At 39.0% G+C, this 25,653-nt stretch overlaps 1 protein-coding gene across 2 annotated transcripts in view; it reads left to right on the plus strand.

Annotated features, from left to right (window-relative positions):
* DDR2 (discoidin domain receptor tyrosine kinase 2) overlaps positions 1 to 25,653 on the plus strand; it is a 238,325-nt gene that overhangs the window by 175,113 nt on the left and 37,559 nt on the right. For both annotated transcript variants that reach the window (XM_010594918.3, XM_010594920.3), the window contains 3 exons: positions 200 to 305; positions 5,092 to 5,275; positions 10,428 to 10,671. In XM_010594918.3, coding sequence (XP_010593220.1) covers positions 200 to 305; positions 5,092 to 5,275; positions 10,428 to 10,671 — 534 coding nt within the window. The remainder of the gene's footprint in view (positions 1 to 199; positions 306 to 5,091; positions 5,276 to 10,427; positions 10,672 to 25,653) is intronic.

Consider the following 25,653-nt stretch of genomic DNA (forward strand, 5'->3'; position numbering starts at 1 on the left):
GCATTCAGAATCACCTGCTGACTTGTGCTGAGGAGTGGTCTTCAGCAGTGCTTGTTGTGTGCCTGGATTGAGTCCTGGGTGGACATACTGTACAAACTTGCACCCTTGAAGCCTCAGGTAGGTCCCTGAGGTAGTCAGTCTGAGCCACAGGTACATCTTCTTCCCAAAGGCACTGACACAGTTGTGTTTCCTTTGGCAGATGGCTTGGTGTCTTACAATGCTCCGGCTGGGCAGCAGTTTGTACTCCCTGGAGGCTCCATCATTTATCTGAATGATTCTGTCTATGATGGAGCTGTTGGGTACAGGTAAATTCTGAGAATCTTTGATCATCAGAATGGAGAAAGGGCCTCTAGGAGAGAATAATATTTTTTCATGGCTTGGGATCAATGGTTGATCAATCAACCAACTAGTATTTATTTAGTCCCTGTACTAGGCATTGTGGGAAAATTTAGATAATGTAAAATACATGGAGTTCATTCCCAAGGAACTTAGAGCCTAGTTTAGGAAAACAGGGTAATCACACCCAAAACAATTTTCTCAAAGCAAGGCTAAACTTTGTGATGTGATTCTTAGTATGGTAGCCATATTTTTTGAACCTCAAAACAGGACATATTCTGGCCTGATTCTGGGAATAATGGACCAGAAGACTTGAAGTAATGAGAATAATTAATAAACTGGACTGGTCAACAGATTCAACAAATGCTTTAGAAGTTGTGGAAAGAAAGAAACTAGTAAGGCTTATAATAGACAAGGAAAATTTCTAGGATGAGATGAGAATTGGAGCAGAGGAAGTATTGCTAAGTAGAGGGGATGAGTGGAAAGGAAGCAGAGCTGAGGACATGAATGACCAGACTATAGCAGAAGCTGGTGCTGGAAACAGCAGAAAGGACCACTGAATAGGCCTGACTGAACCAGACAGGGCCATGGTGGAGAAGTTATGATTAGGTATGGTAGCAATTTAGGGCTGGATAAGAGGTGGTCCTACCCATTCCACTTCACTCCAAGCCATACTATTTTTCTTATAACCCACTCCAGCACTTTTCTTTCTTAGATTGGTCTTTATCTGCAAAGATTGAGCCTAAGAGAGAAGTCAGATGATAGGGAAGTCCAGACCAGATAATGGAGGTTCCTAGTGGCTGAGAGAGGGAGAGATTTGTGGGCCTAAGGAAGGGGAGTGAGGAATTACAGCACTTCCATTGGCTTAGGTATAGACAAGAAAACACTGCCCCCACCCCCAGCTCCACCCCCTGAGTGAAGACCTGATTCATCCAGTCTTCTATTTCTTGTCACTTTCTTTCCATCTACTTAGTCACTGCTATTCCACATTTGCTTAAACTGTCTTGGCATCGTTTCACTCAGCCACACCCCGACCAACACATAGTCAAGGCACTGTGAAAATTGGAGATCAATTGAATTTGGCTTAGTTAGTAAACCTGTGCTAATTACCTATTGTTATGTGCAAAGAATTTAGCTAGGCATAGTAGATATTCAAAGATAAAGAAGTCATTAATTCTACCTTTTAGAGCTTATAGCTGGGAATGGCGGAAAACGAGAATATAAATTACTGTGATACAAGTAAGAGATATCCTATCAGTTGTCTGGGATTAACAGGGAAGGTAAACTATAGAAGGAGCATAGCATTGGAAGTGAGAACAGCTGGATTCACGTAACCATTACATTACAAAATTGCTATGATAATTATTCTGATTTCTATGAGACATAATAAAAATCTGTAAGAAAAGCGTTTTGTAAATGTAAAATATTAAACACATATGAGTTATTATCTGATCAAAGGACTACTGAAGGCTTGATGATATATGAAATGGGCCCCAAAGAACGTGTAGAATTTTCACAAATAGAGAATCTTGGAATGGCGTAGTATCAGGAAAAAATAATCAAAATTATTTTAAAGTTTAGGGGAATGTCCAGGAAACAAGAACAGTTCAACTAATAACCATGGGCCCGTGTTTATGTAGCAAAGTAGTAGATGAGAAGTCTAACAAGGCGATTGTGTCATATTTTGGAGTAACTTGAATGCCAGGGGTAAGAGTTTTCTTCTTTTTCTCCTCTACTGCTGCCCCCTCTTCCTCCTCCTCTTCTTCCTTCTCCTTCTTATCATCATCCTCATCACTGAGGATTTTGTAAGCTTGGGAATGACACAATCGAAGCTATGCTTTCAGCACATAATCAAGCAGAATGGAAAGGTTAGACTTGGGTGCAGACAGGAGGCGATGAGGGACATTTTATCACTTGAAATCCTGTCAGATGGAAATAATTAAGGACCAGGGCCAGTGGTGACTGTGGATATGAGAATGGAGATGAGACATTCATTTAGGGGACATTTGCAATCTGATTTAATGTAGGGGGGCAAGATAGTAGTATAAGAAAAAGAGATAAAGCATGCCAATCTAGGTGATTGAAGCAGTGGGGATGCCATTTAGTCATTGAATAAATATATTTTGAGTGCCTACCATGCATGAGAGAAGCCCTGGTGGTGCAATGGTTAAGCCCTCTGCCGCTAACCCAAAAGTTGATGATTCAAACCCACCCAGCAGCTTCTCAGTAGAAGGATGTGGTGTTCAGCTTCTATAAAGTTTACAGCCTAGAAAACCTTGTGGGGTGTGTTCCACTTGACAGCACCCAACACCAACAACAGCTATGCGTGAGGTATTTTCAGTGAGTATGTAGAGAGCCCTGGTGGCATAGTGGTTAAGAGATTAGCTGCTAACCAAAAAGGTCAGTGGTTCTAATCCACCAGCCACTCCTTAGAAACTCTACGGGACAGTTCTACTGTCCTATAGGGTTGCTAGGAGTCGGAATTGACTCAATGGCAACAAGTTTGGATTCTTTGCTTTATGATAGAGAAAAAAGAGCCCTGGTGGTTCAGTGGTTAAATTGCTTGGCTGCTAACCAAAAGGTTGGTGGTTCAAACCCACCAGCCCCTCTGTGGGAGAAAGATGAAGCAGGCCACTTTTGCAAAGATTTACAGCCTTAGAAATCCTAGGGGGCAGTTTGACTCTGTCTTATAGAGTTGCTATGAGTTAGAATTGACTTGACAGCAATGGAATTGGATTGGATCGATGATTGAGAAGTGTAATTGAAAGAAACGGGAAACTTTAGATGACAAACCCAGTTTAACAGGGCATGATGATGGATTTAATTGGGTTATAAGCACAACACACCAAATGGAGAAATAAGGCAAGAAGCTTTGAATATGGCTCTGGATCCCAGAAGAAAGATAAAAATTAATTACAGAGCTTTAGGCATAATCAGCTTCTACTTAATAACTGAGATAACAAGATATCAGGTCGGGCTGTAGCTGAGTGCTGAGATCCAAGCTACCTAGTTCAGGGTCTCAGTAAATGAATAGTTATAGTAGTAAAAGTTACTTTTTCATTTAAAAAATTACAAGAGTAATATATACTTAAAATGATTTTAAAAATTCTAAAGCATATAAGATAAACAAAACCAAAAAAACCAAACCCACTGCCGTCGAGTGGATTCCGACTCATAGTGACCCTACAGGACAGAGTAGAACTGCCCCATAGTTTCCAAGGAGCGCCTGGTGGTTTTGAACTGCCGACCTCTTGGTTAGCAGCTGTAGCACTACCACTACGCCAAAATAAACAGGGAAAGTTTTTTTCCTTATTTCTTCCGCACTTGATTTAATTTTGACCAAGGAGAAACTGAGTAAGCATTCCTTTAAATTTGTGTTGCCTTTTTCATTAAAGACTTTTGTGGCAATTCATTTTTCTGAGGATAAAATAGGAAATAATATTTACTGTAAGTAAACTTATGTTCTCCTAGCCTTCTGATCTGTAGAGAGAAGAAAAAGATGACTAAACCTTGGAAGGGAGTTCCAGGCTCTGGTCACTGTGGATAAGACCAATCAAATTTTATAATTTGCGAAACACTTTTCAGGGAATAAATATATTTAAACATGTATGTAAGGCTCCCATAATCATCCAATCTTTTTTTTTTTTTTTTGGCAATTTATAAATTTTACATATCATTGGTTCTGGCTGTAAATAAACCTCAAGGGTTACATACGTTATCTCCGAGGGTGAATATCCCAATCTCTTCATTTGGGAGGCTCCTGACATACCTTCTAGAGCTTGAGCTATAGAACTTGAGGAGATAAAAATTCTACATGATGGGTTCTTGCTCTATGCCTCCAACAGAAGAAGGAAAGAGGCCCCTTTATGTCCTTCAAGTAGTCAAATTAACATAAATACAACTACATCCCACTCAACAGTCAAACAGCAAAACAGAGCCTCATACTTACTTAGTAGTGGAAAACGCTGCTGAGCTAGAAAAACAACATGAAACCCATGCATTTTACGCTATCAGTCTAGCATTCTACAAATTTAATTAAAATTAAATATAAATTAGTATTTAATGTTGACAAAGATTATATATAATATATATTAAAGATTACATATAATATATACATATATGTTTAAAAACCCAACCCAGTTATATATGTTATAAAAAATATATATATATTCACTTTAGTTTGATATCGTATTGTGTAGGAGATGTAGGGTAGAGATGGCATGATTGGCTTCTCTGGAGTTGACTAAATGAATAATGACAATATACAGTCAAAAGAGAGTGAGAAAAATTCCCAATATGCTCTGGGACCATTTATTTAGCAATGAGGCAAGTGCTGCTATATACTGTAGCGTTCATTCCATACTTCCATTCATTTATGCATTTACTTGTTAATGTACTGATTTGTCAAATACATTATATAAAGACTTCATTATATTTAGTACATAAGAATAGTCAAGGATACAATAGATTACAGAAAGTTTTTATGTGATTTGATATATATATATTTTTTGCTACTAAAGGGGTAAGTATCAAATACTTTGTGAAATTCATTTATGCAAAATTCTTAGTTCTCTATGGATACAGAATAAATAAGTCAATACTATAAAATACATTTCTTTTTTAACAATCCTTCAACCTCCAAGATCAGCTGTTACAGCACCGGGGTGAGGAATCTGGGCAAAAGCTCTTCCATAAATGTGTAATTAACTCCATGTTACTCTCTCCCTTTTCCTTCCCCTCTCCTGGCCTGAGCAGCATGACTGAAGGGCTAGGCCAGTTGACAGATGGGGTGTCTGGCCTGGATGACTTCACCCAGACCCATGAATACCATGTGTGGCCTGGCTATGACTACGTGGGCTGGCGGAACGAGAGTGCCACCAATGGTTACATTGAGATCATGTTTGAATTTGATCGCATCAGGAATTTCACTACCATGAAGGTCAGTGGACTCAGGTGTGGTGGAATTTCTTCAAGGAGGCCAAAATCAGTGGTAGAGAAGAGAGTGGCTAAGAAGAGCCCTGGGCTAACATCAGCAGAACTAGATTCAAATACGTATTCTGCTACTCACTACTTATATATATTGTACAAGTCACTGATCTCTCTGGGCTTATTTTTTTATTTGTTGTCAAGAGGGTTAGACGAGGTTATCGGCTCTCAATTTGTTGTTGTCGTTATTCCAACGCCAGAGGTGACTTTTGCGTTAGACGCAGCAGGCACAGTGCCTAGGGCCCACAATACTTCTGAGGCCCCTGAAAATACTTAATTTCTTTTAAAATCAGAACTAAAAAATGACTTTTAGGGTCAAAGAATATACTCATCTTTTTACCAATGCAGTTTTAAAATAGAATTTATTATTTTTTATAGAGGAAGGGGCCCATAAAGGCAAATGTGCTGAGGGTCCACTAAAGTTATAATATGGCCCTGCCCGACACACCAAGGGATATGACACACTGGTGGCACATTGCAGTTCTGATTCTCGATGGAGGAAGAGGGAGGCTTTGTGTTTTTAACCACTCTCCATTAATGAAGGAGCCCTGGTGATGCAAAGGGTAAACACTCGGCTACTAACAGAAAGGTTGGTGGTTCAAGCCCACCCAGCAGCTCTGTGGGAGAAAGACCCAGTGATCTGCTCATGTAAAGATGACAGCTTAGGAAACCCTAAGGGGCAGATCCACTCTGTCACATGGGATCACTATGTGTCAAAAATCAACTCGATGGCACCTAACAACACTACCAACTCCACTCATGGTTTGTGTCTCATCCCTTCCTCACTGAGAAATCATAAGATTCCAAAGTTGTGTTCCCAGAACTCTTTGTTTCTTACCTATTGTAGCAACATATTTGTTGTCACTTATCTGAGCATGGATCTGACTCTCTTGTTAGACCTCAAGCTTCTCCAGGGTAGTGATACTGCTTTGTAATCTCTGTACTGGTGCTTAGTATAATCTAGCTCCGTAAATGTGAATGAGCAAATGATACCCTTTACTGGCTACTCTAACCATTTATAGTTAGAAATATCTCTGCCACCTTGGGTGGAAGGAGGAGGAGGTATGACGGACAAGAATAGGACGTTGGCATAGAGTACTTTCTTCACCATAAACAGAAACTTGAACCAGAGACTGGGGCCAGGCAGGAGGAACTGGTGCTACTCTTGGCTTGGGTCAGCATCTGGCCTCCGGACCTCAGTCCCAGGGTCTTAGTCTGACGTCTTTATGGCATCTGGGTGACTCTTTTTGCCCAGTCACAGGAGTTGGTTGCTCAGTGGGTGAGATTCAAACCTGCTATAAGGCCCAAAACGTAAATTATTAGTTTTGTTTATTTTTGCTTAAATACTCTCTCTGAAAAGCCTGTTTTAAAATGCAAGTATTTTACCTGGGAGAGAGTAAAACATTTAGCAAGTGATGTTTAATGAAATCGTAGAAATTATTTTACCAATTTATTGTCACAGATCAGTTAGGAAAGAGTTGATGGATGTTGTTGAGTGGTTGGATGGAAGAAGGCTTGGGAGAGTTCCAAAGACTGGGAGGGTGCTGGAGCATGCTAAAGACAGACACTTGAGAAGATCTGGGGAGGGACTTAAGGCCTCATTTCCATTTTGTCATGGAAGAGCCACACCTTGATGTAAGGGTTGAGGACATCGCTATTAATAAAATGGTGGGTTTCCCAGTACCTAGATCAAATGATTATTTTCCATTTACCTTTTCCAATCCAAAGTATGCTTCAGAGAGAAAGGCATGGAAGGAAAGAAATACCCATGCATAAAGTGACCAGATTGGATGTCAAACCTGAATTCTAAGCTTGAGGAAAACTAAGGACCTATGCGCAGAGAGAAAAGTCCTTTTGCTGGCTGTAATAAAGAGACCCTAGAAGCTTATGTGGCTGGCATTTAACTCGTACTGGTTTATGAAGGAGCGTGAAGGGACTTCATACATAAGCCTCAAGAAAGTGAGTGGGCAAGTGAATCTGACGTCATACATGAGTCCCCGTTTATCTGTTCTTTCTCCCCATTAATACTTGCGTAGAGAATATTAGCGACCAGCACATTGGTAGCACTACTTCTATTTATGTTCCATCCTCAGCAACAGTATTTGCATTCTAAATTCATCCATCCTTCTATCTCCCTTTTAAATAGTTTATCAACAGTATTAAGAGCATAAATAGCACTATGCCAGGTTCTGCCGGTACGTAGATGGCTAAGATATAATCCCTACCTTGGGACAATTTGCAGTTCAACAGGGCAGACACCACTTACTTGCAAAAGGAGATATGCAGGATGATATGGGGACCTAGAAGGAAACCCCTGTTATCATTATGAGTTCCTAGTAAGTCAAAATTTGTTATTCTTTACACGAGCCTAGGAGTCAAGATGAAAATGCGTGTCTGTTATGTAATTCTCTGATGTTAATGTGATATTTCCTAATTGGATTAATAGGTATTAGTGAAATGAACAAACATTTAAGATGAGAACAGAGGGATCAACATATACCTTTTTTATTGTTCCAGAATCATCCTTTGGCAGTTGTAAAACCCAAGTGTGCACAGTTTTTTGTAATGTATTGTTCTTCACAATTTTGCTGGGGGTGAATGTGCTTCAAGAGAATATTTATTTGTATAGCTGAATAGTGTCTATATCCATATGTGCCTATGAACATTATGTATCAATTCACAAATATACACTGTTGGGAGAATGTCTAGTTCCACAAATATTAACATATATTTTAAACTCCCCATAAAGTTATAATATTTAGTCAATAGTCTTTGGTTTGCCCGAGTGCCAAGTAATCCCCAGCAGCTCCTGTTTAACCAGTTTATCACAGGTCAAAATTATTCAAAGCATGTTCTGCAATGAGAAGGTACCAGAAACTCTTAAGGAACTGACTCAGGTCCATTGCTTTCAAGGCCAGAAGGGTCTCCGGCATATCTTAATTTTTCTGAAGCAAATAAAAAGATGTCTTCCAGAGATTAAATTTTGCCTCCTGGGCCAAATCATTGCCTATTTTTTTCCAAAAGAATAGTTAAAATGTACCATGGAAATAAACTAATGCATTTAGAAATGTATTGTATTCATTAAATAAAAATATGTAAGCCCACATGGGAATGAAATCCTATATTATTTATTTGCATTCCAGGAGAATTCCCAAAACATCTGTGGGAAAGATCATTACCTCCCCCACAGACCACTTACTCAACACTTTGCAGCTTTTAAAGCAGCTGAAAAATCTATTAAAGCTTTAGATGGTATGTCTTTGATTTTTTTTTAAGTCTTGTTCCATTGACTTGTGTTCCATAAACTAGAACAATGAATTCATCCCACAGAAGGTATTAACACATGCTTTTGTCATTAAAACATTTGGGGGAAAATCCAAATGGAAAAGTTAAGGCTATTTGCTCCACTTCTGTGTGGCATGGGATGTGGAGAGAGCACTGGACTAGGAGTCTAGGGTTCGCGAATCAGTTCTGCTATTGACTGACGACGAGCAAGTCACAACTTCTCTGAGCCCTTGTTTCTTCATTAGCGAGGAGAGGGTTGGACTAGATGATTTTAAAGCTCTAATATTCTACAAATCCTATTTTTTTTTTTTTAACATTACCTCTGGCCTGTTTCTCTAGTCATGACATTTCTATATTCCTGCTGCTTTCTTCTTCAGCTGAAAATAAATTCTGAATGGCAGTCCTATATTGACTCTCCAGAAACCAGAGGAGGGTATTGAAGGCAGTTAAAGGGTTAACAATTCAAGGGCCTAAGCAAAACATTAAAACAAAAACAGGAAATGTATTCCTAGAATGACAAGACTGCTTTTCCAGTCTATGAAGTCTTTATATTTAGGGAAAGTTTTCGTGTGCTAGTGACCAACAAAGCTGCGTTTTCTGCATAGGTCTGAACCAGAGCGAGTGTCACTAAACTACGTCGGGGACTTCAATTAGTGATGAATTTGAACATTCCACTTGTTGAGGGTTACTGAACGCAGCAAAGTGCTACAGAAAAAAAAAAAAATGTGGAATCTTTGTTCCTGATGACACTTAAAAGCCTTATGCATATCCTGGTGGAGTGGCTGTCGCAGCAAGCTAGGGGACATCAACTAATCTCCAACAGACCTTCTTTTCTCATCTCAGGAAATATCTATGAGGAAGACCTGATGCCTTCATCAGACGGCTTTATCTAAACTGAGCTTAATTGACAGAACTGATTAAGTGCCGTGCCACTGGATAAAAAATGCCAAGATGTGGCATTTGAAATGAGATTTCTAAAAAGAAAGATGAAACTGTGTTGGCTAACCCAGGTTTACTTCCCAGCCCGTGTACGTCACGCACAGCCACCACTCATCTGTCGGTGGAGGCTCGTGTCATGTTACGATGCTGAGCGGGTTTCAGCAGAGCTTCTAGGCTAAGACAGGCTAGGAAGAAAGGCCTGGTGATCTACTTCTGAAAAATCAGCCAGTGAAAACCTTATGGGTAACAATGGGCTTGTGAAAACCCTAAGGATCACCCTATGGGTCACCATGGGGATGCTGCAGAACTGGGCAGAGTTTTGTTCCCTTGTTCATGGGGTTGCCATGAGTCAGGACCAACGCAACAGCACCTAACAACAATAACAATATTAGTTTAGGTTTCTCTCCTAACTTTGTTGAAAAGGACTGGAGTGGCATTGGAATATACTTAGAAGGAAGTAATGTGGTGATCTTCCTCTTAGTTGAAGATAGCTCAATTCCAAGCAGACAACAAGTGTGGCTGAGAGGAGTATAGGCTCAGAGTGTTAAGGGTAAGGGAGGACCTGAGAGGATGCTGATCCACTCCATTTAACAGATGAGGAAACCACGGTCCTGCAACGTGAACTGGGGTGGCCAGCGGCACACAGTTGGTTGGAGGTGACTGGGTTGCAACTCAAGTTTATGAGGCTTGAGCAACACATCACTGCCACTGTAAAGTCTTTAGATGGGAAAAATCTAGAAGATCGTAGAGCACCAACTATTCACTAAGGGAGGTGCTCAGAGAAACACGTGGGATTGGGATCTTAGTAGGTAAGGTAGCATTGTGTCCCCATGCCACCTGGTGGTATTAACCTGCCACTAACGTACTTCTTTCTTTGCCAGGTCCACTGCAACAATATGTTTGCTAAAGGTGTGAAGATCTTTAAGGAGGTACAGTGCTACTTCCGCTCTGAAGCCAATGAGTGGGAACCTAATGCTGTCTCCTTCCCCCTTGTCCTGGATGACGTCAACCCCAGTGCTCGATTCGTCACGGTGCCCCTCCACCACCGCATGGCCAGTGCCATCAAGTGCCAGTACCATTTTGCTGACACGTGGATGATGTTCAGTGAGATCACCTTCCAATCAGGTAGACAGTATGGGGTCCTTTCGGGAAGTGGAAGTAGGGTGATGAAGGAGGAAGGCACATGTTCGCAGCTTCTCATTGGCAGGTCTCCAAGAGGAGTAGGGTTGAACAGGTGGCTTCTAATTGTTGGGTAGAGGAAACCCTTTGGGTGACTAGTTTTAATCGTGGGAAAATGGAATTTGGCAGAAAATCTGCTTGGTTCTTCTTCCTCACACATTGTTCCAGAAGAGATGTAAGATAAAAGAGAGAGAGAGAGAATACAGTGTGTTAAAAACTTTATATAATTTAAGGCAGTTATTACAAAGCACCAAATTTCTTGGCCCTTTGGAAGACAGCTATCTGGCCAACCAACTGGAAGAAATCCGTATTTATGCCTATTCCCAAGAAAGGTGGTCCAACCAAATGCAGAAATTATCATACAATATCATTAATACCGCATGCAAGGAAAATTTTGCTGAAGATCATTCAAAAGTGGCTACAGCAGTATATCAACAGGGAACTGCCAGAAATGCAGCCCTGATCCAAAAGAGGACGCAAAACCAGGGATATCACTGCTGACATCAGCTGGATCCTGGCTGAAAGCAGAGAATACCAGAAGACGTTTACCTGTGTTTTATTGACTATGGTAAGGCGTTTGACTGTGTGGATTATAACAAATTATGGATAACGTTGTGGAGAATGGGAATTCCAGAACACTCAACTGTGCTCCTGAGGAATCTGTACATGGATCAAGAGGCAGTCATTTGAACAGAACAAGGGGATCGCTGCATGGTTTAAAGTCAGGAAAGGTGTGCATCAGGGTTGTACCCTTCCACCATACCTATTCAATCTGTATGCTGAGGAATGGAGAAGAATGGGGCATCAGGATTGGAGGAAGGTTCATCAACAACCTGCATTATGCAGATGCCACAACTTTGCTTGGTGAAAGAGAAGAAGACTTGAAGCACTTACTCATGAAGATTAAAGACCACAGCCTTCAGTATGAATTACATCTCAACATAAAGAAAACAAAAATCATCACAACTGGACCAATAAGCAACATCATGATAAATGGAGAAAAGAATGAGGTTGTCAAGGATTTCATTTTACTTGGATCCACAATCAACACTCATGGAAGTGGCTGTCAGGAAATCAAAAGACTCATTGCATTGGGCAAATCAGCTCTTTAAAGTGTTGAAAAGCAAAGATGTCACCTTGAAGACTAAGATGCACCTGACCTAAGCCGTGATGTTTTCAGTCGCCTCATATGCACACAAAAGCCAGACAATGAATAAGGAAGACAGAAGAAGAATTGACACCTTTGAATTGTGGTATTGGCGAAGAATGTTGAATACACCATGGACTGCCAAAACAATGAACAAATCTGTCTTAGAAGAAGTACAACCAGAATGCTGCTTAGAAGCAAGGATGGCAAGACTATATCTCATATACTTTGGACATGTTATCAGGAAGGATCAATCCTGAAGAAGGACACCATGCTTGGTGGAGGGACAGCAAAAAAGAGGAAGACCCTCAGAGAGATGAACTGACAGCTATAGCGGCTGCAACAGTGGGCTCAAACATAGCAACAATTGTGAAGATGGCATAGGACCAGGCACTGTTTCATCCTGTTGTACATAGGGTCGCTGAGTCAGAAATGACTCAAGGGTACCTAACAACAACAACAACATTAGGAAGCACACCTAAGTGCTAATAAAATATTTAAAGAAAAACTTGCAAAGATACACACCCATCCATCCAGCACTCAGTTATTTTTTTTTAAATAATATTTTATGGAGTTTTTGGTGAAAGTTTACACAGCAAATTAGGTTACCATTTGACTATTTTCACACAAATTGTTCAGTAACATTGGTTACATTTATCACAGTGTGTCAACATTCCCTTTAATTGTGTTTGGTTCCATTTCCAGTACTCTAGTTTTCCTTCGCCCTTGTCTTCTCATCTTTGCTTTTGAGTAATTGTTGACTTTTTGGTCTCATATAGATGGTTTTTAAGTAAAGAGCCGATGCTACAGGTAATATCCTTTATTTTGTGTGCCACGCTGCTGTTTTGCTAAAAGGTGATTTCAGGGGATAAACTCGGTTCTGGGTTTAAAGAGTATTTCAGGGTGATAGACTCAGGGAGTCCTCTCTTCTCTACTGTTCCAGATTGTCTGGCTTTTTTTTTTAAAATCAAGAATTTGAGTTCTATTCCACATTTTTCTCCCCTTCTGTCTGGGACTATCTATTGTGACCCTCGTAGAACAGTCAGTGGTGGTAGCTGGGCACCATCTAGTTTTCTGATTTCAGGGTGGATAAGGTTGAAGGTTGGGGCTCGTGTAGACTTGTTTCTTCTGTGAGCTTTTGGTTACCTTCTTACTGTTTTGCTCCTGGTGAGAGGAGACCAGTAGTTATATCTTAGATGGCTGCTCGCAGGCTTCTAAGATCCCAGACACTACTCACTTCACTAGGATATAGATCATGATTTTTGTGAACTATGTTATGTTATTTTGTGAACTATGTTATGCCACAGTGAAACCGTGGCTGCAACAATGGGCTCAAGCATAGCAATGATTGTGAGGATGGCGCAGGGCCAGGCAATGTTTCATTCTGTTGTATGTAGGGTCGCTATGAGTCAGAACTGACTCGACAGCACATAACAACAACAACAACAATAATGTTATGCCAAATGGCTGAGTTGTCCCATGGAACTATGGTTCTAAGCTTTCAAACCCAGAAAACCAATCTCGGAAGGTGTTTATGTCTAAGGAGTATCTGTATTTGTGTCTTTCAATGAATATATGAGTCTATACCCATGTATTTGTATTTACATATAACTATAGATGCTTCTGGAAACCCCGGTGGCGTAGTGGTTAAGTGCTCCAGCTGCTAACCAAGAGGTCGGCAGTTCAAATCCGCCAGGCGCTCCTTGGAAACTCTATAGGGCAGTTCTACTCTGTCCTATAGGGTTGCTATGAGTCGGAATCGACTCGACGGCACTGGGTTTTATAGCTGCTTCTATCTGTTCTCACCTACGTATACTCTTATCCTACCCATATCCCAATATGCCTACACCCATTCGCATGTGCTCAAACACTTATTTTTACTTTGGTTGTGTGTGTTCACTGCATTCATATTTGGTGTCACTTTTCTCATCACCAAAAGTAACAAGTCTAAAGTGTGCTTTCCCTTTCCCCCCTTCACCTTGGTAACCACCAGTGAACACTGGTCTCTCTCTGTAAATCTATTCTTGTCTGCTTATAAAAGAGAGATCATATACCATTTGTCCTTATATGCTTGACTTCATTCATTCAGCATTATGCCCTCCAGGTCCACCCACGTTAAATGTTTTATGAGTTCACCATTGTTCTTTATGGTTGCATAGTATTCCATTGTAGGCATCACAATTTGCTTATTCATTCATCTGTTGATGGGCACTTGGTTGTTTCCATTTATTTGCTATCATGAATAAAGCAGCAATGAACACAGGTGTGCATATTTCTGTTTCTGTCGTTATTTTTAGGCCTCTAGGGTGTTTTTTTTTTTTTTAGGGTGTATATCTAGGAGTGAGATCGCTGGACCATAGCATAGTTCTGTATCTGTTTTTTTGAGAAAGCACCATACCGTTTTCCACTGTACCATTTTGTAATCCTACCAGCAATGAATCAGGGTTCCAATCTTCCCACATCTCCACCAACATATGTTGTTATCTTTTTTTTTTTTTTTAACACTGCCATTTTAGCTAGGATAAGATTAAAAAAAAAAAAATTTTTTTTTTTAAGATGGTATCTAACTGTAGTTTTGATTTGCATCTGTTTAATGGCTAGTGATCGAGACCATCTTTTCATATGTTTGTTGGCTGCTTTGATGTCCTCCTCTTTAGTGAAGATTCTGTTTATGTCCTTTTCCCATTTTGTGATTGGGATGTTTGTCTTTCTGTTGTTGAATTATTGCAGTTTTCTATATAATTTAGAGATTAGACCTTTATTGGAGAAGTTGTTTTTGAAGATTTTTCCCAGTCTATAGGTTCTCTATTTTGATGAGCGTAAGTTTTTAATTTTTCTGAGGTCCTACTTACCTATTTTGTCTTCTTATATCTGTGCATTTGTTACGTTATTCTGTTTTTACAAAAGATTATGTCACACAGTTTTCTCCCAGGAATTTTATGGTTTTAGGTTTCACATTTAGGTCTTTGATCCACTTTGAGTTTGTTGTTACGTATAGTGTGAGGTATGGCTCCTGTTTCACTTTTCTGTCGGTAGATATCCAGTTCTGCCAGCACCATTTATTAGAAAGACAGTTTCTGTCCCACTGAATGGACTTTGATCCCTTGTTGAAAATCAGTTGTCCATAGTTGGCTGGGATTACTTCTGAGTTCTCAGTTCTATTCCACTGGTCTGTGTGTCTATCATTGAACTAATACCAGACTGTTTTTTATTACAGTGGTTGTACAGTATGTTGTGATATTGGTGAGTGTGAGGCCTTCTGCTTTTTTTTTTTTTTCTTTAATATTGCTTTGGCTATTCAGGGTTTCTTTCCTTTCCATATGAAGTTGGTGATTAGTTTTTCCATTTCAGTAAAGAATGTTGTTGGGATTTGTATGGGATTGCATTGAATCTGTAGGTCACTGTAGGTAGTATGAACATTTTCACTGTATTAAGCCTTCTCATCCATGAGCATGGGATGTCTTTCCATTTTTGTGTGTCTCTTTTAGTCTCTTATAGCAGTATTTTTTAATTCTCATAGTATAAGTCTTTTATGTCCCTGGTTAGGTTAATTCCTAGGTATCTTATCAATTTGAGGGCAATCGTGAATGGTATTGTTTTCTTGATTTCTTTTTCAGCGTACTCTGTTAGTGTAGAGGAACCCAACTGATTTTTGTGTGTTGATCTTGTGTCCTGCAACATTGCTAAACTCTTCTATTAGTTTCAACAGTTTTCTTGTGGAATCTTAGGGTCTTCTATATATAAGATCACGTCATCTGCAAATAGAGTTAGTTGCACTTCTTTTCTGATTCAGATACCTTTTATTTCTCTTTCTTGTCTTCTTTAGCTAGGACTCCCAGTACAATGTTGAATAAGAGTGGTGATAACGGGCATTCTTGTCTTGTTCCTGTTCTCAAAGGGAAGGCTCTCAGCCTTTCTGCATTGAATACAATGTTGGCTGTTGGTCTTGCATATATGCCCCTAAATATGTTGACAAATTTCCCTTCTGTTCCTGTTTTGCTGAGAGTTTTTAATCAGGAAAAGTGTTGAATTTTATTGAATGCCTTTTCTGCATCAATTGATATGATCATATGGTTCTTTTCCTTTGTTTTATTTATATGGTACACTGTATTGATTGATTTTCTAAAGTTGATTTACTTTGTAATCTGGTATGAATCCCACTTGATCATGGTGTATGATTTTTTAAATACATTGCTGTAGTCTGTTGGCTAGAATTTTGTTGAAAAATTTTGCATCTATGTTCATAAAACATATTTGTAATTTTCTTTTTTTGTCGTGTCTTTACCTGTGGTTTAGGCTTGAGGGTTATGCTGGCTTCATAGAAGGAGCTTGGTAGCGTTCCTTCTTCCTTCTTTTTGAAGAGATTGAGGAGGATTGGTGTCAACTCTTCTCTGAATGTTTGGTAGAATTCTCAAGTGTAGCTGTCTTAGTCATCTAATGCTACTATAACAGAATTACAACAAGTGTATGGCTTTAACAAAGAGAAAGTTGTTTTCTCACAATCTAAACAAAGAGAAAGTTGTTTTCTCACAGTCTAGGAGGCTAAAAGTCCAAATTCATGGCATCAGCTCCAGGGAAAGACTTTTTCTCTCTGTCAGCTCTGGAGGAATGTCCTTGTCATCAATCTTCCCCTGGACTAGGAGCTTCTCTGTGCAGGAACCCTGGGTCCAAATGATGTGCTCTGCTCCCAGCTCTGCTTTCTTGGTGGTATAAGGTCCCCAACTCTCTGCTTGTTTCCCTTTCCTTTTATCTTTTGTAAGATAAAAGGTGGTGCAGGCCATACCCCAGGGAAACTCCCTTTACATTGGATTAAGGATGTGACCTGAGCAAGGGTGTTACATCCCACCCTAATTCTCTTTAACCACAGGCAGAGATTAGGATTTTTAACACATAGGAAAATCACAAAATGGAGGACAACCACACAATACTGGGAATCATGGCCTAACCAAGTTGGCACATATTTTGGGGGGACACAATTAAAACCATGACAGTAGACATCTGGCCATGGGTTTTTTTTCGGTCTTGTATCCTGCAACATTGCTAAACTCTTCTATTAGTTCAATAGTTTTTGATGACATCTTCAGTCTCTTCTTTTGTAATGGGTCTGTTTAAATTTTCTACCTCTGTGTTAGTTTGGGTAGGTAGTGTGTTTCTAGGAATTTGCCCATTTCGTCTAGGTTTTCAGATATGTTGCAGTATAATTTTTCATAGTAATCTGTTATGATCTTCTTTATCTCTGTTGGATCAGTTGTAATGTCACCAATTGCATTTCTTAATTTGGCTATTTGCTTCTTCTGGTTTTTTTCTTTTGTCAGTCTAGCCAGTGTTTTGTGTATTTTACTGATCCTTTCAAAGAACCAACTTTTGGTTTTGTTGATTCTATTGTTTTTCTATTTTGTTTATTTCTGTCTCGAATTTTATTATTTCATTTGTTTTCTGGTAGCTTTGCTTTCTTTTGCTTTTCTTTTCTATTTGTTCAAATCATTGGTTTAAGTTAATGATTTTGGATCTTCTTTTTTAATGTAGGCATTTACTGCTATAAGTTTCCCTCTGAGTACTGACTTTTGCTGTGTCCCAAAGGTTTTGATATGTTGTGTTTTCATTCGTGTTTGATTCTAGGAATTTTTTTAATTTCACTTTTGATTTCTTCTATGACCCAATAGTTTTTTAGCAGTAGATTATTTAGTTTCCATGTATTTATTTGTATATTCTTTCATTATTTTTCCTGTTGTTGATTTCTAGCTTTACACCGTTATGGTCAGAGAAGATGCTTTGATGATTTCAATCTTTTTAAATTTGTTGAGACTTGTTTTGTGTCCTAGCATATGGCCTATTCTGGAAAATGATCCATGTGTGCTGGAGAAGAATGTGTACTGTTTTGATGATGGGTGGAGTGTTCTATATATGTTCATTAGGTCCAACTGGCTTATGGTTTTATTTAAGTTCTCAATGTCCTTAGCGATCTTTTTAGATGGTCTGTCTATAATCAAAAGTGGTGTGCTGAAGTCCCCTACTCTTATTTTGGAGTTGTCTGTTTCTCTTTTCAAGTTAGTCAGTATTTGTTTCATGTATTTTGGAGCCTTTCTGTTAGGTGTGTAGATATTTATAATTGTTATGTCTTTTTGCTGGATTGACCCTTTTATTATTATGTAATGTCCTTCTTTGTCTCTAGTAATAGATTTTGATTTAAAGTCTATTTTATCTGATATTAGCATGGCCTCCCCTGCTCTTTTTTGTTTACCAGTTGCGTGGAATATTTTCCTCCACCCTTTTACTTTCAGTCTTTTTGTGTCTAAGTTGTATTTCTTATAGACAGCAAAAGGACAGATCATGGATTTTTTAAAATCCATTCTGCCACTCTGTCTTTTGCATGGGGTGTTTAGGCCATTTACATTTAAGGTTATTACTGAAAATGGAGCGTCTACCTCACTCATTTTGTTGTTTGGTTTTTGACTGTTTTGTATCTTAGTTTTTTATTCCTATTTTTCTGTTCTTGTTTGTATTTGACAGTTTTCTTGTGATGAGCCATTTTGCCTTCACCCTCTTCTGAATGTTTTTTCTTGGTGATTTCTTAGTTACACGACTTGCATTACACAATATACAACTGCAAGAACATTTATCATATGAACAACAGTTAACATACAACCTTAACATAATGTATCTATTCCTGATATGCTCTTCCCTCCCTCATTTCTGTTGGTATGTCTCCATTAACATCAATGCACAACCTATATTCAATAAGTTTACTTTGTACTTATTTCTTATAAACTTGATGTATTGTTTGTGGGATTTAATTTTTGAGTTTATTCCCTAAAAATATCATATACTTGGTCCTTATGACTGTCCATGTTATTGCATTTTTTGAGATCTCTCGCTCTCTAATTTTTAAAAATTTGTTTCCTGTGTATAGATTCGAATATTTATTTAATGCTCTTGCCTTTCTATATGGAGTACTCCCTTGAGTAATACTTTCAAAGCTGGCCTGGTAGTGGCAAATTCCCAGAGCTTCTGTTTGTTTGGAAATGTCTTGATTACACCCCCACTGCCCCTCATTTTTTTTTTTTAATTTTTATTGAGCTTCGAGTGAACGTTTACAAATCAAGCCAGACTGTCACATATAAGTTTATATACACCTTACTCCATACTCCCACTTGCTCTCCCCCTAATGAGTCAGCCCTTCCAGTCTCTCCTTTCATGACAATTTTGCCAGCTTCCAACCCTCTCTACCCTCCCATCCCCCCTCTAGACAGGAGATGCCAACACAGTCTCAAGTGTCCACCTGATACAAATAGCTCACTCTTCATCAGCATCTCTCTCCTACCCACTGTCCAGTCCCTTCCATGTCTGATGAGTTGTCTTCGGGAATGGTTCCTGTCCTGGGCCAACAGAAGGTTTGGGGACCATGACCACCGGGATTCCTCTAGTCTCAGTCAGACCATTAAGTCTGGTCTTTTTGTGAGAATTTGGGGTCTGTATCCCACTGATCTTCTGCTCCCTCAGGGGTTCTCTGTTGTGCTCCCTGTCAGGGCAGTCATTGGTTGTGGCCGGGCACCATCTAGTTCTTCTGGTCTCAGGATGCTGTAAGTCTCTGGTTCATGCGGCCCTTTCTGTCTCTTGGGCTCATAGTTATCGTATGACCTTGGTGTTCTTCTTTCTCCTTTGATCCAGGTGGGTTGAGACCAATTGATGCATCTTAGATGGCCGCTTGTTAGCATTTAAGACCCCAGACGCCACATTTCAAAGTGGGATGCAGAATGTTTTCATAATAGAATTATTTTGCCAATTGAGTTAGAAGTCTCCTTAAACCATAGTCCCCAAGCCCCCGCCCTTGCTCCACTGACCTTTGAAGCATTCGGTTTATCCCGGAAACTTCTTTGCTTTTGGTCCAGTCCAGTTGAGCTGACCTTCCATGTATTGAGTATTGTCCTTCCCTTCACCTAAAGTAGTTCTTATCTACTAACTAATCAGTAAAAAACCCTCTCCCACCCTCCCTCCCTCCCCCCCTCGTAACCACAAAAGTATGTGTTCTTCTCAGTTTATACTATTTCTCAAGATCTTATAATAGTGGTCTTATACAATATTTGTCCTTTTGCCTCTGACTAATTTCACTCAGCATAATGCCTTCCAGGTTCCTCCATGTTATGAAATGTTTCAGATTCGTCACTGTTCTTTATCGATGCATAGTATTCCATTGTGTGAGTATACCACAATTTATTTAACCATTCATCCGTTCATGGACACCTTGGTTGCTTCCAGCTTTTTGGTGTTCATATATCTGTTCGTGTGAAGGCTCTTATTTCTCTAGGGTATATTCCGAGGAGTGGGATTTCTGGGTTGTATGATATTTCTATTTCTAACTGTTTAAGATAATGCCAGGTAGATTTCCAAAGTGGTTGTACCATTTTACATTCCCACCAGCAGTGTATAAGAGTTCCAATCTCTCCACAGCCTCTCCAACATTTATTATTTTGTGTTTTTTGGATTAATGCCAGCCTTGTTGGAGTGAGATGGAATCTCATCGTGGTTTTAATTTGCATTTCTCTAATGGCTAATGATCGAGAGCATTTTCTCATGTATCTGTTAGCTGCCTGAATATCTTCTTTAGTGAAGTGCATGTTCATATCCTTTGCCCACTTCTTGATTGGGTTGTTTGTCTTTTTGTGGTTGAGTTTTGACAGAATCATGTAGATTTTAGAGATCAGGTGCTGGTCAGAGATGTCATAGCTAGAAATTCTTTCCCAGTCTGTAGGTGGTCTTTTTACTCTTTTGGTGAAGTCTTTAGATGAGCATAGGTGTTTGATTTTTAGGAGCTCCCAGTTATCTGGTTTCTCTTTGTCATTTTTGGTAGTGTTTTGTATTCTTTTTATGCCTTGTATTAGGGCTCCTAACGTTGTCCCTATTTTTTCTTCCATGATCTTTGTCGTTTTTGTCTTTATGTTTAGGTCTTTGATCCACTTGGAGATAGTTTTTGTGCATGGTGTGAGGTATGGGTCCTGTTTCATTTTTTTGCAAATGGATATCCAGTAATGCCAGCACCATTTGTTAAAAAGACTATCTTTTCCCCAATTAACTGACACTGGTCCTTTGTCAAATATCAGCTGCTCATATATGGATGGGTTTATATCTGGGTTCTCAATTCTGTTCCATTGGTCTATGTGCTTGTTGTTGTACCAGTACCAGGCTGTTTTGACTACTGTGGCTGTATAATAGGTTCTGAAATCAGGTAGAGTGAGGCCTCCCTGCCCCTCATTTTTGAATGACAACTTTGCTGGTAAAGAATTCTTGCTTGGCAATTATTTTCATAAAGTATTTTATATATGTCACTCCATTATCTCTGGCCTCCGGAGTTTCTGGGAGAAATCCACAGTGATTCATATGAAAGACCCCTGGTATGTTATATTGCATTTTTCTCTTGCTGCTTTCAAAATTCTCTCCTTTGGTTTTCAAGAATTTTATTAGGATATGTCATGGAATTGATTTTTGTGTTTCTTCTGATTGAGTTCAGATAGCTTCCTGTAGTCACAGGCTTGGTTCTTTGTTCAGGTCTGGAAAATTCTCTCTGATTATCTCTTGGAAAATTGTTTTTGTTCCTTTATCATGGTTATGGTGCTCTGGGATTCCAATAATTCTAATGTTAGATTTCTTAATTGAATCCCATATTACCGTTTGGTTTTATTTGCTTTTCTTTTTTCTTGAGACTTGATAAGTTCAATTATTTTGTCTTCTAGTTCATTTATTCTATCTTTTGTTTGATTCTATTGTTGAGTGTTTCTCTTGCTTTTTCTAATTCAGTTGCTTTATTCTTCAGTTCCAGTGGTTCTCTTTACTTATTTTTTTGATGCTTTCAATTTCCTTGTTGATTCTCTCATTTTGTTCCTCCCGTTTGTTTCCTGATCTCTGCTAGTTTGCTTTCTATGTGCTCTTTGCTTTCTTTAAACATATTTAGTACCATAGTCTGAAAATTTTCAATTCATACCATTAATCTGCCTTCCAAAGTAGATATTTGCTCTTTTTCATGTTTTGCTTTTGCTTGGTCCTTCTTCTTTTGTGGTTTTGTGTGTTTTACTACTTTATGTTGAACTTGGTCCATTTCGTTATCTTTTTTTTTTTAATTTAAATTTGATTTTATACTTGGACCTCTTATTTTTGCTAAATATTGTGTTTCCTGACAATGCTAAATGGAAACCCTGGTGGAGTAGTGGTTAAGAGCTATGACTGCTAACCAAAAGGTTGGCAGTTTGAAACCGTATGCAGAAGTTCTACTCTGCCCTGTAGAGTCACTATGAGTCGGAATCGACTCAAAAGCAATGGGTCTTTTTTTGGTAACAATGTTAACAGCATTTGCTTTATTCTCTTGTTCAAAATGACAGTGCCAGTATCATTTCTAACAACATGCCTACTTACTAACAACATGCCTACTTAGTGAGTGTCTAGTTATCTAGTGCTGCTATAACAGAAATACCACCAGTGGATGGCTTTAACAAAGAGAAATTGATTCTCTCACAGTCCAGGAAGCTAGAATTCCAAACTCAGGGTGCTAGCTCCAGGAGAAGTCTTTCTCTTTTTGTTGGGTCTGGGGAAAGATCCTTGTCATCAACCTTCCCCTGGTCTAGGAGCTTCTCAGGCTCAGGGAACCTGGGCCCAAAGGATGCTTTCTGCTCCCAGCACTGCTTTCTTGGTGGTATGAGGTCCCCAAGCCTCTCTGCTCACTTCTCTCTTTTGTATCTCAAAAGAAATTAGCTTAAGTCACAATCTAATCTTGTATATTGAGTCCTGCCTCATTAACACAACTGTTGCTAATCCTACCTCATTAATATCATAGAGGTAGACTTTACAACATATAGGAAAATCACATCAGATGACAAAATGGTGTACAAGCACACAATACTGGGAATCATGTCCTAGCCAAATTGACACATTTTGGGGGGACACAATTCAATCCAAAACAATGAGGTTCTTTGCAATTCTTTTGTCTTTAGAATATATCCTACTGAGGATATGCAATCAAAATCCTGTGTTCTGAAGTCAGTTGGAATAATGATGGACTAATTCTTTCCTCTGTGTAGTTATGTTGCCAACATGATATACAGTTAGGTTCATTTTTTTCAGTTTTTTTTCAACTTTTGGGGACTTATTTTAAATTATGGAAACCCTGGTGGCATAGTGGTTAAGTACTACAGCTGCTAACCAAAAGGTCGGCAGTTCAAATCCACCAGGAGCTCCTTGGAAACTCTGGGGCAGTTCTACTCTGTCCTGTAGGGTCACTATGAGTTGGAATTGACAGCAGTGGGCTGGTGGGCATTTTAAATTATAAGCCCTATTCTTGATTGAATAACAGCAGCAAATAGGCACTGAGTTTACTGGATGCCAGGCACTGTACTGAGTCTTCAAAAGTTAAAAAGGCATTTAGGGCATTGCCTATGCCATCAAAATTTAGATGGGAAACAAGACCTACACAATGATTTTTCAAAACATGTTCAAATTGGTACCAGAAGTGAGTAGTCAGAAGGAGAGGAGTCACTAAAGACTGGGTTTGTGATGTTGTTGTGTGCTGTTGATTCTGACTGATGGACAACATCAAAGGTCTGAGACTTTCACTGGCCCTGGAAAAACAGTCCAGGCTTAAGATAATGCAACAAAAAAGGAAAAGCTAATTTAAAGATTAACCAGAAGACCCCATCATTCTTATTCTATTTATTTTATTTTTGATGAAAATACACATTACAAAACATACACCCACTCAACATTTTCTACATATACAGTCCAGTGACATTGTTTACATTCTTCACATTGTATCACCGTTCTTTCAATCTCTATCCATATTGTTTCACCACCAATAAACTTTAGACTCTCTGTCCCCTAAACTTCTCCACTTGTTTTAGAGTTATTTTTGTCAATTCGATCTAGTAAAGATAATTCTTTAAAAGATCATACTGCTCAAGACAAACATTCTTTACTAGTTGAGCTAAATGATTGTTTAGTTTAAAGATGATAGGATAGTTTTGAGTGAAGACTTAACAGTTTATCTCCGGTCAATAGACTCTGGGGTTCCCCCTGTCCCGATGGGTCCAGCAAGTTTGGTTCTATAAGAATCTGGAGTTCTGGTCCACAATTTTCCTTTTTGATCAGGATCCATCATTGGGTCCTTGGCATTTATGATTCTGTTTTTTAAAAGAAGAAAATTTCAATACGGTTTGCTAATTAAGATGTACTGGTAGGGAAATAGAGGATATATTTAGAAAACCAGATTTGGTGTCGAAATATCTTTTTGTGCTAAAGATTTGATCTAAGAGTGAAATTATAGATTATTTTATATGTAGCTTGTATTTAGAGCAGAAATTTAGATGCTCAAAAGCAGTGCCAATTACATTGTGTTAACTTGTGGTGGGGGGCAATAGATTCCCATCCATCCTCAGGGATCCTCTCAATGTAGTAATTATCTTGTGATAGCTAATTATAGCCATGGACTAGAGTTATTGACTCCTGGGATCTCTTGAGTGTCAAATCCAATGTCACAATCATCTTCGTTCTTACTGGAGACTGAGGACCCAATTCACAATAGTACACGTAGATGCCTGATACCTCCTGTTAGGGATTGAATTGTGTTCCTCAAAAATATGTGTTGTAAATCCTAACCTCTATACCTGTGGTTAATCCCATTTGGAAATGGGTTGTCTTTGTTATGTTAATAAGGCAGGATTAGTGTAGGGTGTGTCTTCAGTCAATCTCTTTTGTGATATAAAAAGATTATATACAAGCTAGAAAGCAGAGATGGGGGAAGAGAGATACTAAGCTACATGAAGATCACCCAGGAACAGAAGCTCAAAGAGACAAGGACCTTCCTCCAGAGCCAATAGAGAGAGAAAGCCTTCCCCTAGAGCTGCCACTCTGAATTTGAATTTCTAGCCTCCTAAACTGTGAGAAAATAAATTTTTGCTTGTTAAAGCCATCCACTTGTGGTATTTCTATTATAGCAGCACTAGATAACTAAGACAGAATTTGGTACTGAGAGTGGAGTGCTGCTCTAACAGGTGTCTAAAATGTGGAAACAGTTTTGGGATTGCGTAACGGGTACAGGCTAGAAAAGCTTTAAGGTGCCTAAAAGCCTAGATTGTCTTGAAGAGACTGTTGGTAGAATTATGGATGTCAAAGGTGATTCTGATGAGGGCTCTGAAGGAAGTGAAGAGAGCTATGGAGAAAGTCTCTATCATCTTAGAGAATACATATAGTGCCAGAAACAGAACATTGCTAGGAATGTGAACGTGAAATGTACTTCTGGTGAGGCTTTACGAGAAAATGGTGAACATGTGATTGGACAGTGAAAGAAAGATGGTGCTTTTTATGCAGTGGCAAAGAAATTGTCTGAATTATGTTCAAATGTTTAGTGGAAGGTAGAACTTGTAAGTGATAAACTTAGATTCTTAGCTGAGTAGATTTCCAAGCAAGATCTTAAAGGTGCCTCATGGTTTCTCCTTGTTGCTTACAGTAAAATATGAGAGGAAAGAGATGGACTTAAATGTAAAGTGCAAAATGAGAACAGAACCTAAAGATTTGGAAAATTCTGTTGTACAAACTAAGGACATGTGTACTAGAATGTTCACCAAGGACATAGCTATACAATCTTTTGTTAAAGAGATTAAGCCTTTGATTGATGGATCTAACCAACAACCACAACAGAAAATCCATCAGCTTGGAATGAAGAAGACAGAGAAAGAATGAAAGGAAAGAATGCTGTCTGCCTTTTGGAATTTTACAGGCAGGAAACAGGCCAAAAGAGCTAT

This window comes from Loxodonta africana, chromosome 3 (assembly GCF_030014295.1).
Source record: "Loxodonta africana isolate mLoxAfr1 chromosome 3, mLoxAfr1.hap2, whole genome shotgun sequence".
NCBI classification, from domain to species: domain Eukaryota; kingdom Metazoa; phylum Chordata; class Mammalia; order Proboscidea; family Elephantidae; genus Loxodonta; species Loxodonta africana.